Source organism: Dinoponera quadriceps, unplaced genomic scaffold, assembly GCF_001313825.1.
Source record: "Dinoponera quadriceps isolate SergipeBrazil2010 unplaced genomic scaffold, ASM131382v1 scaffold120, whole genome shotgun sequence".
NCBI lineage: Eukaryota > Metazoa > Arthropoda > Insecta > Hymenoptera > Formicidae > Dinoponera > Dinoponera quadriceps.
The window spans coordinates 1,009,244-1,024,463 of record NW_014554309.1 but is presented as its reverse complement, the minus strand read 5'-3'; the positions used below and the strand labels follow the sequence as shown (position 1 = coordinate 1,024,463).

Here is a 15,220-nt window from a genome sequence, read left to right as displayed (position 1 = left end):
GGGGGGGGGGGGGGGGATAAATACAGCAGCGATTTATATTTAGACCGGCACGAAGGTAGCAACGGCGTTCCTCAAGAACGTCGCGTGATCGATAGATAGGATATCGGTCGTGAACTATTCGCAGACGCCATATAAAGCTAAAGGAAAATCGCCTGCGGGGACATCGAGGATGCGAAATTGGCGACGGATGATCTTTTTTTTGCCCGGATTTGTCGTGAACGGAGTAATTCTCGGCTGACGCAACTCGCCCGTTATTCACTTCTAAAAAAGGAGATACACACACCGAAAGAAACAAATGCTACATTCAAATAATATTTCCTTTATCCAAGTAAAGTAGTTACTCCAATATTTCTTAGCAAACATATACTTGAAGTAGAAATTTAGTTGACTATATAAAATGTGACATTTCCTTTGTATAATTAGACATTTTTGTACGTGTTATAAAAAAATTTTAACGAATATTAAACTCGTAATATTGAGAATGTCAGAATCTTGATTTTAAAGAAAATTTACTGAAAGGCAGAAAAATTGAAAAAACTAAGTTTTTTCAATGGAAAAATAGGATTACATAATTCTAGATTCTAAATACTCTCTTAAATTTCGAACAATTTCCTTACATTCAATAATTCAATAAGTTGCAAATTAAGATATTACCATGTTAAAGTAGGTATTTATTACAAGCCAATATATATATATATATATATAAGTTGATAAAAATATCATTTGATTTAAGAGACTGAAAACTGGTAATATTACATTTATTTGATTCCAGCACTTTCTTTTTTCTGTATGTATACGACAACGTCACATCACTTGTCTCATCGAGACGACGAGTTACAAACGAATCTCCCTCCGTTGTTCTCACATATTTATGAAGTATCCGAGTATCAACGGGTCAGTATCACGCGCGACATCCTCCGCGTAAACCGCAGCTACTGCAACGCGATGTGTCGGTTGCTGCAGCTACCGAGATATTTTCAGTAAATGGGCGGTGGCCATATGGGGCCCCCCTGCTGCGAGAAAGATAATTCTATTTATGTGCGACACGCTAATCCCCAGGCCTGTGAAAACACACGATTCAGAAAGGGAGATTAATCTAATGGATTTTAATCAGTCGAAGATTAATTAAATTTCGCTCGAATATTTGTTTCCTTATGAGTGAAAATACTTCCTGTCTCAAGCTCAGAGCAAGGGAACGAGATAAGCCGAGCTTATTATTATTATTAACAATAGCTTAGTAATTCATCCTAATGTCCGGGCTTAAGGCTTCTGTTTCCTCGTTGCAGCCATCTTGATTAATGATGTCGGAAGCGAGAAAACCAAAGATTCTCGCGGAATATATTAAATCAAAAGAATATATCAATAAAATAATACCTGAGATCGATTTATAAAAGATCCCGACACATTTATAAAAGATCCCGAAGATTTTTTTCCTTTATCTTAATATTCAATAAAAACAGCCGTAAAATTAACGCGACAAAATCATGAGAAGAGATAGGCTGAAAAGAAGAATTGCAAGTCATGTTAATTTTACGGCCATTTATTGATTGTTAAAACGAAAGTTTTAAGTCGGAATATTTTACAAATGTGCTCGATCGGTCACAAATATTACGGACATATCCTTTTATGTCGACGTATTTCGCAAGAAATTTGGGTATGCGTTTTCTCGCTTCTGACGCCATCAAATGAGACGGCTGCAGCGAAGGACCGAAAGCCTTAACACGTTGCCAACCACGCGAGTTGCGCCTTACAAGGCTCCGAAAACCATACCATTTCGTAAACAGTGCACAGTAACATTCCTTGACCCGAATTTTTTACAATTCTTGCGCAACGTAGGAGTCAATACAATAAAATTTGGGGATAAAAATAATTTTTTTTTCGAAATAATCGAAAATTTAAGTTGATCGCTCGATCAACGATCATCGGGGAAAGGGAGATCTACTTGATCGGTTGGTAATATGCTAACACACTGCCAATCGCACGATTTACGCCTCTCACAAGATTTTATAAAGCATACATTTCGTAGAACGTAGTAACGTATTTTAACCTGAACTTTTACCATTCTTCGTAACGTAGGAGTCGATATAGTAAGATCTAAAAATAAAACTAATCATTTATCTCTCTACAGAATCATCAAGAGCTTAGGTTAATCGGCCGATCAACGAAGAAAGGGTAAATCCGATCCGGTTGGTGATGTGATATCAGATTGATACGGTCCGTAGCGGCCAATCGAAGCGCATTGCCGACCGTTGTACGCGTTGCAACGCCGAAGGAATCACCGTGCGTCGCTCGTGAAAGCAAAAAGAAGCGAGGAGAGGGTTCCCTTTTCCCTTTCTCCTTCTCTCTCTTTCTCTTGCGAGACTCAATTCGGATTAGCCCCCGCACTCTCTTTCTCTCCTGCGTGATCCGTCCGGGCGTTCATGCCGTGGATATATTTATCGTCTCTCTTCGCTAAAATCATTCCGCGCGGTCCAACTTGACCCGTCTGCGCGTGCGAGCGGGTTTTATTATCCAGCGTGCTCGCCGCATACCCGCTTCGCTTGCGTGCTTCTTCGAGCGATGCAAATAACACATTTTCCATTCGCTTCCTCCTTTTGTTATCTACTTACACGTAGGAAAATAACATAGAGGAACAATAGATTTTTATACCGTGGTAGAACAAATAAATATACAGGATATTTTTTCTTAAGCACCGTCAAAGTATTTTAGCTGATTTTTGAAGCTATTTTGTAAAGAAAAGTGTAAGTTCATTTCTTCATAAAATGATCCCGAAAATCAACACCTAAAATATCGGACGGTATTTGAGAAACATTTCGCACGGTAAAAAAAAATATATTGTACTCGTGTTAAAATTTTTATGTTAAAATTTCTAACATATCCGTGTGTTAATTCAGCACATTGTTTACGTTGTCTTAACATTTTGTATTGTGTCGGTATTCAACATATCGATATTCAACGTATCGTAAATGTTGAAATAACATATTAGTACACGTCGTTGTCGATTAACGTATTAATTTCGTATTAATTTTTTAAATAATATTCGTCACTTTTCAACATATTCATCTTATGTTAAATTAACAGAAAAATTTGAATGGACTGTCTGGAACATGTGAAACATGTTAAGTTTAACATAAAATTCTTCATTGCGTATATTATATTTATCTGTTACGACAACATAAAATTTGCCGTTTCCCTCTGAATTGTTTTACTCCGTGCGTGTATCACAAAGCTCACTTTCCTCAAAAACCTAAGCCCTCGTTACTACAATCGTTATTTGAAATTGTTTCACGTAAGATACTTAGATATAAATTCAGAATTAGATTTGAGTTCTTCGTCTGAACTTTATACAATACATACGACGTTCCATTTATAAGCGCAATTCAGCCAAGAAACCCATATCTAACTCTAAATTAAAATCTAAATATCTCAGCCGAGGCGAGTTTCAAGTAATGACTGTTAACACGGGTCCTACAAATGTAATCCCGATTCCTCGAGTGTCCCCTTCGCTGACAGAGTCCCACTCCGGATTACAGATCGTCGAAAATATGCTCGATTCGAGTTTGCCAGTTTGGAGGGAGGGAGAGGGGCGATTTGAGAACTACGTGCCCTCCCTTTCCGTATTCCAGGGGGAACCGCACGGTAACGGTAAGCATTACACTCGTCCTCGCGTTTCGACAGTGCCGTCGTGAGTGCGTAAACACGCTGAAGAAACACCGTGCGGTAATCACGCGATTACATGAAATTATGCACGCGCTATAACGGATATATCGTCGTGCCGCCGCCGCCATCGGCGGCAGCAGTAACCTACCTGACAATGTGAAAGTTTAAGGCCACACTCGCCGGTAATTGAGCGAACTAATTGCAGAGAGCAAGAAATCCCCGTCACCGTGGCCCGACTTACGGACTAATTAGCACGTTAATAAGCGAGCGGAAGCGCGCGACCGCATCGACATAACACCCATATAAACAGCGTTCTCACCCACGCGCTGCTCTCCCCGATCGCGCCCCGCCGTTGTCCATCGCGAGGGAGAAAAAGAGAGAGAGAGAGAGAGAGAGACTATTTTCCCTCGCTCTTTCTCCTTCGCGCGCACGCGGTCGCGAAAGTAAGATACAATTTTATTCTGCTCACCTGCGGTGCGTTTTGCACCGTACGAGCGACGTACGAGAGTACATATGGCTCTCTAATTGCGCGGAGATCTCGCTCTTCTCGGTCCCTTTTCCACGCGTGCAGGTCGCACAATTGGCGTCGTGTACACCGAGAGAAAAATATAGTTGTTTTCGAGGACAACAATATCCTTTCTTCATTTTAACCACGAAAATAGTCAAGACAACTTTTTTTTTTAAATAAATGTTTACTATATTTAATAAGTTTTATTATAGTGTTAATGACAATAACCTTACATGCATATTGTTATTATTTTTGTGGTTAAAATAAAAAAGGATACTGTTGTCCCCGAAAATAACTATATTTTTCTCTCAGTATATGCTATGCTATTTCCTAAGTAAAAAATTATACAATTTTCAGCCTTACAGGTGCACGCATACATAATAAAAAAACATTTTGTACTTGTGTTAAAATCGGCCCTTGTTATAATAATTATGTTTAAATTTAACACACAATTTCTTTCCAATTTCTTCTCACCGTGTAAGGTCAAAACCGTTATAATTAGAGCCATTACAACCCTACCATTATAACTAGAGATATTTATGCGATCTTCAATCTTATGGGTTATGTATAAGGCTGAAAATCGTGCAATTTTCCATATAACATACAGAACGCCGACTGTACGTCGAGCACGCCGCGATTCCGCGTGCGAGCCTCGCGTCAATTAACTGTTTCTTTCTTTACTGCCGTTCGTTCCGATCCGTATCGCTCTCAGCGAAGCGACTTCAGCGTCAAAGTGATGAATAAACCGTATGCAGGCCGCTTTCTTTCTCCTAGCCGGCCCGTCTTTTACGAAAGCACTCGGGATGGATGGTGATGGATTCGAAGGATAAGAACATGCTCATCGCCCGGCCGTCGTCCTGTCCGTTAATTTTCATCGGGGAAGGAACGGCGTGTGTCCGTGGCGAAACGACCTTGCGGAACTTTCGATTCTCACTCTCTCGCACGCCTTTTTTCTCCGATATTTATATATATATATATAAATCGCGAGCCTGATAAAATAATGACAAGCGTGAAATGAGCGTGTTACTTGCACGCGATCATCGGTTGGAATCATTTTAGGAGAAGAAAAAAAGAAAAAAGGGGGGAAAACGAGAGAAGCCGAACAACCGCACGAGAAAACAACACGACGCAACTTGCAGCCGGCTCGCGTTCAAATCGGGGATCGATCAAACTCCGTCGAGAAACGTGCGTGTGTGTGTGTGTGTGTGTGTGTGTGTGTGTGTTCTCACGACTAGGGAACGATGCGAATTTAACCGTCACTTTTGTCATACCGCGAATGGTGACCACTCGCGCACTACTTTATCGCTCGCTAGTCGTTGTCGTTAATTACTTCCGTCAATCTTTCTCGACAAGATAAACGCGAGACGTAGCCTCTATGAGTCTCTCTCTTTCTCTAAAACCAGCGGCACACGGTGCTTTTCGCGCTGGATCGCTTGCTGGATGGAAACACCGCGTTTCGATTGGTGTGTTCCCATCCATTTTCGGAGATACGTCAATCAGAACGCAGAATTTCCATCCGATAAACGATCCAGCGCGAAAACAACCGTGGGTCGCTGGCTTAAGTCAATATTGAGCCGTACAATGCAATGAGCCGCTCTTTATCGTATACTACAAACCGGATCTCGTTACCGCCGCTGTAGCGTATTTACAAACCCACATGTTTCCACGGCAGTTTTTCGCGTCGTCCGGAAATCAGCACGCTCGGTTTCCGAACGGTTTTCCGACGCAATTCGAAACATAGCTGATCCTCCAATGACTCCCAATGGGAAAAAATGTTTGTATACGATTATATATAATTATAAAAATCATATATGAATTTTGCCCATATGTATAGTTACATATATGATCATATACGGAACGAATCTTCTAATTGGATTATCCGTTTGCACTCCGAGTCGCATCGAGAAGTGTCTGAATCGTTTCGAAACCGAGTGTACAGTCGATGTTACGTACGATTAGTCGCAAAAAGGTTGCGACGTTTCTCCTTTCAAATTTCAGAACACATCCTGCGCCCAATAGGAGAATTTGTTTGCTACTGATTCTCAGGAAATACATTTCTCTACTAAACATAAGATGCGTCGCGAAGCTCGTTGAGAAAAAGTGTTGTAATCTTTTCGTTATTAGCCACACACGTACGTTGTTATACAGTCGTGGACAGAAAGGTCGTGAAACATTTCTTCTCGACGAATTTCGAAACGCATTTCGTATCCAGGAATAGGAAAATGTATCTTCTGGGAATTATTAAAAAAAAAAACAAATTCTCCTGTTGAGCACAAGATGTGTTTCGGAACTCGTCGAAAAGAAAAAAAAAGTGTCACAACCTTTCTGTCCACGACTATACCATTTTCTAAACACGATTTATTCAATATAAATTACACGATTTTCAGCCTTATACATGACCCATAAGAAGGTCATTGAATATCACATAAATAACTCTAATTATAATACGTATCTGTTATGACAGGATTACAATCACTCCAATTATAACGACCTTAATTCGACCTTATATATAAGACTGAAAATCGTGTGATTTTCGATCTACTTCTCCTCTTTCTAATGGCACGGCATACACGACGCCGACTGTACATTTGATTTGGAACCGGAGAACCGAGAGGGGAGGTCGAAAGAGAGCGAAGGCACAAAAGGCAGAAGGGTATCGAGTAAACAGGTCTCTTATGGGGCTCGCTCGGGGTAGCATCCCGACCAGAAGCAGATGGTCGAGATATATACCGCTTCCGAGGGAGCCATCCGGAGAGTTTGTGAGACACGCAGAGAGAAGAACGAAAAAAAAAAAAAAAAGTTTTTTCGTCGCTCTCGTTGCGAACCTACGCAAGAAACCTACGCGAAAGTGTACGCACCGTACTTACGATCGGGGAATGATGCACGATGATGGATGGAGCTGCAGTTTCGTTTTCGGCGACGGCCGGGCGGCAACCGTCGACGACGCCGCGAACAAACCGACCGACGTTTTCGACGACGAGGCGACGCGACTGAAATGTTATTCGGCGCACCGGAAGCGGAAGATAAACGATCCAACCCCCTGAACGTTGGCACGCAGTATCGTGACGTCGACGCTGGCACAGGATGCATACTCCCCCCTCCCCCTCCCCAGAATCCCCGATAACCCCGTTATCGTGTGAAATATCAAAGGCCACACGAAGGAAAGGAACTTTTTCCTCTTTCCGTGTGTAAAATTGGAAGAGGCCGGGGGAGGGGATGCGAACAAGAGACTTTTCTCACCCCTCGACGAATTCCGCGACGCGATCTCGCTGAGATCCGACTGGAGGACGCGGGTTGTCCGAAAACGGTCGTCCGAGACTGGCGAGAATCGCGAGGCGAGCCCATGCGTCGAGGGTGCGAACGAAAGCGTTACCGCCGAGTAAGTCATAACCTCTCGAGAGGGTGGATCCGATCCCGCCGAGGGCGGGAGCGAGTCCAAACACTCCGAGGATCGATAGTACAGGGGGGGAGGGGGAGGGAGAGCGGGTAGTTCGCTTACTTCGAGCTGGTTGAACAAGATGATGCGCGATGACAGTGACGACGATGATGACGATGAGTCGCCGGGTCTGTTGTGCGGCTTCTCGGAGTCACCCGGAGTTATCCGCGCTTCCTCAGTCCGTCTCGGGGCCGGAGAGCGGTGAAAACGGGGCGATACGCAACGAGAGCGGTTTCGGGTGTCCGCGAGCCGCCGGCGTCGTCATGCACCGATCCCGGGCAGAGAATTCCGGGCGGTTCTCCCTTCTACGTATATACACGCGGGACTTCTCCGTGGAGGTGCCGGGCGACGAGATGTCGCGCGTACACGAGGCTCGTGAGTCCTGGTGATCGCCGAGGGATCGCGGGAGAGAGACCGTTACGATCGCACTCGAGAGACGCCTCGAGAGACGCTAACGGACGGTTGAACGGAGCCACCGAACTCCCGTGTATTTCAAGCGAGCAGCGCTCGCGCACGCGGCGCCCTCTGCGGCCGGCCGAGCGGAACTGAAAATCAATATGGCGTCGCAAGCCCCCCCGTGTTGACGGCGTCTCGGCGAGACAAAGTACGGGGGGAATCAGCTGGCGAACGCTGACCTTCGTCGAGTCTTAGTTAGTTTGACAGTTTTCCGGAATCTGGATCGCGATGTCGGAAATATGCGAGCGTGCGGAAAGTGCTCGAAGGCTGAATACGAAGGATAACGCGTAGAACGCGCGCACCGAACGCGTTTATGTCCCGCTGAATTTTCACGTCGACGAAGCGCGATGAATTTACCATCCCGAGAGTGTCTTTTAATTGTTGATACACTTGTGATCGTTATTTGTAAGCGAATCACGTCGTCGTTTTAAGTAGTAAGTATTGTCGGAGAATTAGCGTAAAGTATCGCAAGCAGGATATGAAAGGTTTGTTTTCTATTTCTGCATTATCGGCTGTATCCTGACAGGAAAGTGTTGCTGACTGTCGCACAAGTTGGCCAGTGATAAATTATCGTTGCTTAGTAGTTTTATTATTTTATCAATTATTTATCACTGGCCAGTTTATCGCAGTTTTTACTGTTTTTAGATGTTTACATCTATCATAATACAAATGTAAATAATATGTATGAAGATTAGAGTTTTCCTAGACAATGAAAAGATTACAATATTTATATTTTAACATATAGCATTTGACACTCAGATATACAAGTTAAAACTATTAGAACAATCGCTGTTGGAAATAATAACTGTTCAATTCTATAGCTGTAATATGGCGCGCCATGTTATTCTTTGTTTCTGATTGTATACTTGAGCACTCAGGCTTGCGTTAGTTCGGTTCTAGCATGGTCTCAGTGCAAGAATAGGGAACAAACTTAAAATTGACAGTTCATCATAGACTAGGCATTTTAATTTCAGAATCTCCCCCGTCTCTCGACCCTGTAAGGACTTGACACATAGATCTTGATAATGTTTGTGTATCTGAGCAAGAAGATCTCCATACCGAATAACTTTCGACTGAACTGCATAGCATGGAACCAAAAGGACGGCTACATCGCCGTCGGGGGAGAGGATGGCCTGCTGAAGGTGCTGCGGGTGGATTCCAGTGTCAGTGGGTCACACAGCGGTGGAAGATCCCGAGGCTTGGCTGCGGCTAGTAACCTGAGCATGAACCAGCCGTTGGAGGGGCACAACGGTCACGTTCAAGTGGTCACGTGGAACGAGGAGCATCAGAAACTAACGTCGAGCGACCAGAACGGAGTGATAATCGTTTGGATGATGTACAAGGGTTCATGGTACGAGGAGATGATAAACAACCGCAACAAGTCGGTGGTGAAAGGCATGGCGTGGAGCTGCGACGGTCAGAAGATCTGCATAGTCTACGAGGACGGGGCCGTGATCGTCGGCTCCGTCGACGGCAACCGGATCTGGGGCAAGGAGCTGAAGAACATCGTGCTGTCCGCCGTGCAATGGTCACCGGACGGTAAGTTGCTTCTGTTCGGCTTGAAGAACGGGGAAGTCCATCTCTACGATAATCAGGGTGTGTTCCTGACGAAGTTGAATGTACTCTCGTTGAACACCAGTCAGCTGCAAACGATCACGGCGTTGCAGTGGTACGACGGGAAGAACGGCTACGTCGCCGTCGACTGTCCCACATTGGCGATCTGTTATCGCAACGGTAGGATACAGCTGATGCGCGACACCAACGACGACAATCCGATTACAATGGAGACCGGCCTGACCGCCTCCTGGTGCTGCTGGAACAGTTGCGGCTCCCTCTTGGCGGTCACCGGTATGATGCCGTTGCTCAACAACGGGGAGACCAAAGACACCAATGTTATCCAGTTCTACACGCCGTTCGGCGAGCATATGAGGACCCTGAAGATACCGGGCAGGGAGGTGACGTGTTGCGCATGGGAGAGAGGCTCCCTCCGGGTCGCACTGTCTGTCGACTCGCACATATATTTCGCGAATATCCGACTGGACTACAAGTGGACCTACTTCGGCAACACGGTGGTCTTCACGAACGAGAAGGTCGGCAAGGACGGCACCTGCGTCACGTTCTGGAACACCAGCGGCAATACGTGTTGCACCAAATACGTGAGATCCCTGATATCGATAGCCTCGTACGGGGAGCACTGTGTGCTGTCCGTGAAGAACGATCCCGCTCAGGCCACCGAGCAATACGCCCTGCTCGTCTGCAACACTATAGCCACGCCCATAGACTCCAAGTTCCTCGACCTGGAGCCGTTGTACCTGGCGATGACCGCGAATGCGGTGGTGGCCGCCTCGAGGAACAACTTCCTGCTGTGGAACTTCCGGACGCCGCGCAACTCGAGCTTCCACCCGGGCAGGATGCGCAAGTACAAGATCTACCACGTGGACGAGACGCCGACCGGTGTGACCGAGGTTATCCAGGACCTGGACAAGGACGGGTCGTACGAGACGCCCATCAGCACGAAGCCCACCGTCGACCCCATTTGCTGCGTCTGCGCCACTGAGAAGGTCCTCCTGGTCGGCCGGGAGTCGGGGATGATTCAGCGTTACTCGCTGCCGCAGATCACGCTCTTGAACAGGTACAACACCGCGTGCAGGCTGCACCGGATCGCCGTGAATTGCGACTCCACGCGCGCCTCCATCACCGACGCCAACGGTATCCTCAGCATGCTGGACCTGGACCCACAGAGAACGCCGGGCTCGCGGGGGGACTCGCGGGACGGGGATTCGGCCGACGACGTGTCCAAATTCGAGAGGAAGGACGTCTGGGCCGTGTGCTGGGCGCGGGACAATCCCTCCCTCCTGGCGATTATGGAGAAGACCAGGATGTACGTTCTGCGCGGGATCGACCCGGAGGAGCCCATATCCTGCTCCGGCTATATCTGCTCGTTCCAGGACCTCGAGATACGTTGCGTGCTGCTGGACGAGCTCGTGTTAAAGCCGGACGACACGCGTAAGGAGCTGATCGTCGATCTCGAGGTGAAGTCCCTGAGGGACACGCGGGAGCTGCTGGCCAAGGTGGGCTTGAGGGAGGCGAACAACTTCATCCAGGACAATCCGCACCCCCGCCTCTGGCGGCTGCTGGCCGAGTCGGCGCTTACCAAGCTGGACCTGGAGACCGCGGAGAACGCGATGGTGCGTTGCACCGATTACCTCGGCATACAGTTCATCAAGCGGCTGCAGAACGTGCACAACGATCAGCTGAAGCGGGCCGAGGTAGCCGCGTTCCTCGGCGACTACGAGGAGGCTGAGAAGCTCTACCTGGACATGGACAGGAGGGACCTGGCGATCGCGCTGCGCCAGAAGCTGGGCGACTACTTCCGGGTGGTGCAGCTGATGAAGATGGGCATCGGCGGTTCGGACAGGCAGATGGAGCACGCGTACAACAAGATCGGCGATCACTTCGCCGAGAGGCAGAACTGGGAGGGCGCCCGGGACTACTACGAGAAAGGCAGAAACCTGGAGAAGCTCATACAGTGTTACTACAAGCTGGAGGACTTCCCCCAGCTGGCGGCCACCGTCGATCAGCTGCCGGACAAGAGCCCCGTACTGAAGACCGTGGCGAGGATGCTGGCCTCGGTGGGTATGTGCTCGCAGGCGGTGGCGGCTTACATCAAGTACGGCGACGTCAAGCTAGCCGTGGACACGTGCGTCCGCCTGAACCACTGGGACCAAGCGGTCGAGCTCGCCAGGACCTACAAGATGGCGCAGATCGGCGAGCTGCTGAACAAATACGCCAGTCATCTGCTGTCGAACGGCAAACGCCTGCAGGCGATCGAGCTCTACAAGAAGGCGAATTACAACCTGGAGGCGGCGAAGCTGCTGTTCCGTCTGGCCGAGGAGCAGGCCAGGTGCAGGTCGCACCCTCTGCGCGTGAAGAAGATCTACGTTCTCGCGGCGTTGCTGATCGAGGAGCACATAAACAGCGTGCCGGCGATCAAAGGCGGCCGCAGCAACGTCGTGATGGGCCTGACCGAGAGCAACGAGGACACCAGGATCATAGAGAACGCCTGGCGCGGTGCCGAGGCCTATCATTTTCTCCTGCTCACCCATCGGCAGCTGTTCGACGGCAGTTTCGACGCGGCGATCAGGACGGCTCTGCGACTACGCGAGTACGAGGACATATTGGAAGCGGAGGACGCCTATTGCCTGTTGGCGCTGTCGAGCGCCGTCGGTCGCGCGTTCGCCACCTGCTCGAAGGCCTTCGTCAAGTTGGAGTCGCTCGAGACGGTCGCGCCGAACAAGCGGGAGGAGTACGAGGAACTTGCGGTGGATATCTTCACGAAGCACGTGCCGAAGGACTCCCGCAGCAGCAAGGCGGAATGCGTCAACTGCGAGACCCTGGTGCCCGACTGGTGCGTCTCGTGTCCGAACTGTTCGGCCCGCTTCCCCGCCTGCGTCGTCTCGGGGAAGCCGTTGATGGATCTCAGCGCCGCGTGGATCTGCACCGTCTGTCGGCATCACGTGGCGACCGAGCGCGACGTCGTCAACATCAACGCCTGTCCTCTCTGCCACAGCACCATCACGTACATGTGAACGCTAGTCGAGAGCGACTCGGGCCGGTCACCTGGACAACTTAGTGGTCGAAATTGCTCGCACTCATGAGATAGTTTTTTTTTTTTCGGCAGCCATACGCCTGTTTTGCTTCTTCTGCCTCTTCCGCCTCGTCGAGCCGAACGACCGACAGTCCTTGGCGCGTAATTTCAGGACCGACGAATTTTGTAAAACCTGCAAGGCGCTCTTTAATTAATGAAAAGTTCGTATCGAGATCACGATAGTTCCACGGTAGACGCAATTATAACGGCGTAATTGGCCACAGTTATGTAAGAAAAATCCAATCCATATGGAGTACGTTTCGGGAGGAATGAAAGTGAAAATTTGATACGTGATTTAAAAGTATGAATAGCACCAGGGTTCTCTGCAATCGTTCAAGAATTTAACGCTAAAACTATCAAAGCGGTGAGATGACTGGTTTGTAATTTTTTTTTTCTTATGAAAGTTACTCCTATCTCTAATGGTGCATTTTCCGAGATTAACCATAATTTTTGTCGCAATTTGTGAATGAATATTTTTCCCTTTGCATTACGCATTCTTTCAAAAATCTTATTTAAACAGGCTCCGATAGAAAAGTGCACGTTATTCGTCGTTGATAATTTTAATGTTAAGCACACATGATCCATTTTTTCTTTTTTTTTTTTAATATCATTGACAAGCTTAACCTTTAAAAAAATGAGAACCTTTAAAGAAAGAGGTAAATTTAGTAAAAAAAAAAATGGCACAATTGGTAGAAAATAAAAATTATTTTTTCTTTTTTATTAATTTTAAGCACCCACAAGACTTGGATCTTTTTATGTAGAAAGACTTTTTATGTATGAATTATCCATTGATACTCATCAACCATTGGTCTTGAAAAACATGATTTAAAAACTCCCAAAAAGGGAGTGTCTCAGAGATCTTATGAAGTTGACAGAGTCTTGAGGTTGAACGCAACGACGTTGTAACTTAAATTGCACCGTCAAAGGATGAACGGGAGAGGCAAAAGGAAGAAAATAGGCTCTCGACAATTACCTCGAAAGTGCAAGTAATTCCGAGCGCTAATTTAGAGCGATACACATAGTATAATTACACATAGTATAATTATATTTGAGGCAATCGTAGTATTAAGTTCTGTTACACGGATAGTTGTGTGATGCATTTATTCTCTATACACTGAAGTACAAGCTCTTGTTAATTTTATGCTATTTTCTTACAAGATGTGTCATAGATCGATTTTCATAGTCCGGTCTTATTTTTAAGATTGTCTTCAGTTTGCCTTCAGATGCTCTATAACCAATCAGACGATCTGCACAGCATCTGAAGATAAATTGAAGAATAAATCTTCAAGAAATCGAACTTTTTATTCTTATTTTAATTTCTTAAATTGAAGAATAAATCTTAAATTTTAGATTTGACTATGAATACCGCTCATAGTAGTAGTATATGTGATAATTCTCTCTTTTTTTAGATAATAATTTTTCGAGACAGGGTGGGCGATTTCCCTTGACACAGTATATCATAAGAAATCCCGTAAGTTTATGAAAACCTGTGAAATATTGTGCTGTGCGCATTATAAGGTTCCGTCCAATTTTTCCGTCCAATGTTGCTAATTAAATGATCTCGGAATGTTCCGGTACGAAATAGCTATATCTTAAATTTGTTTATTTATTTAGTATATTAAAATAAAATGTTTAAAATAAATTTAATATTTTAAAACAAAACGACCTTTGAACAATAAATTACGTGGTCTTGACTCGGCCCTTAATCGGGATTCAAATCCACGATCATAACACTTCTGAAAGTCGCCTAGTAATTATATTTCAATGATTATCTGTTCTCAACGATTGTACTTCAATATATACGGATAGGTAAATTAAACAAAAAAGTGATTTTCAATTATATCAAGTTATATAAACGCTATTTATATGCGATTTTTTATGTATATGGTGCAACTTTACGAATTTAAAGAATTTTGATATATTAGATTTTGATTTTGATTCATGTAATACGAATGAATATGTAAACTTCATGTTTGATGATATATCTGAAAATTGAAAACTTCGAACTCTAAAATGTTTCCCAAATTATATAATTATCATTATTTTCGTCAAAGTTTTACTGTATTAAATATAGCTCATATTTTCCAATTGAGAAAAATGATTCTGTTGAAGGATCGATTCTTCGTGCCATAAGGAGAATTGATTCTTCGATAGTAATCGAACATCAATTCATTAGTCAACAGCGCCTCTATCGCCGATATTCATAGACGAATCTTATATTTAAAGTCGGTATTCATGTCGGATCTTATATATATATATATATATATATATATATATATAAGATCGTCTTAAGTTTATCTTCAGATACTGTATGGCTCATTTCATTGGCTACGAAGCATTTGAAGATAAATTTAAGACGATCTTAAATATAAGATGCGACTATGAATATCGGTCTATAATTCCCATGCACTGGAATGGTGTTGGAGATCATCCTAGTGGAACTTTTGGAATCAATACTGAGAGAAAGAAAAATTCCTATGACGCAGAATGCTGTAGCCAATAGCCTCGTTAA

General features: G+C 45.3%; 2 protein-coding genes across 7 annotated transcripts in view; one reads left to right on the top strand and one right to left on the bottom strand.

Annotated features, from left to right (window-relative positions):
- The window catches only part of LOC106746185, a 26,991-nt gene extending 18,936 nt beyond the window's left edge, over nt 1-8,055 (bottom strand). For 3 of the 5 annotated variants that reach the window (XM_014622500.1, XM_014622474.1, XM_014622509.1), the window contains exon 1: nt 7,668-8,055. The gene's annotated coding sequence lies outside the window, so the exon portion shown is untranslated. Of the gene's footprint in view, nt 1-7,026; nt 7,159-7,667 lie in introns of those variants that run through there. The other 2 variants (XM_014622493.1, XM_014622483.1) reach the window with 2 other exon arrangements.
- Nucleotides 8,056-8,184: 129 nt separating this feature from the next.
- LOC106746304 (WD repeat-containing protein 35) lies at nt 8,185-14,444 on the top strand. Of its 2 annotated transcripts, none has more exons than XM_014622775.1 (2): nt 8,185-8,494; nt 9,035-14,444. In XM_014622775.1, exon 2 carries the CDS (start codon nt 9,086-9,088, stop codon nt 12,647-12,649), a length of 3,564 nt encoding a protein of 1,187 aa, XP_014478261.1. In that variant the 5' UTR covers nt 8,185-8,494; nt 9,035-9,085; the 3' UTR covers nt 12,650-14,444. The 2 variants fall into 2 exon arrangements, with proteins under 2 accessions (XP_014478261.1, XP_014478272.1); XM_014622786.1 differs by having other exon boundaries at nt 9,020-14,444.
- Nucleotides 14,445-15,220: the final 776 nt, after the last annotated feature.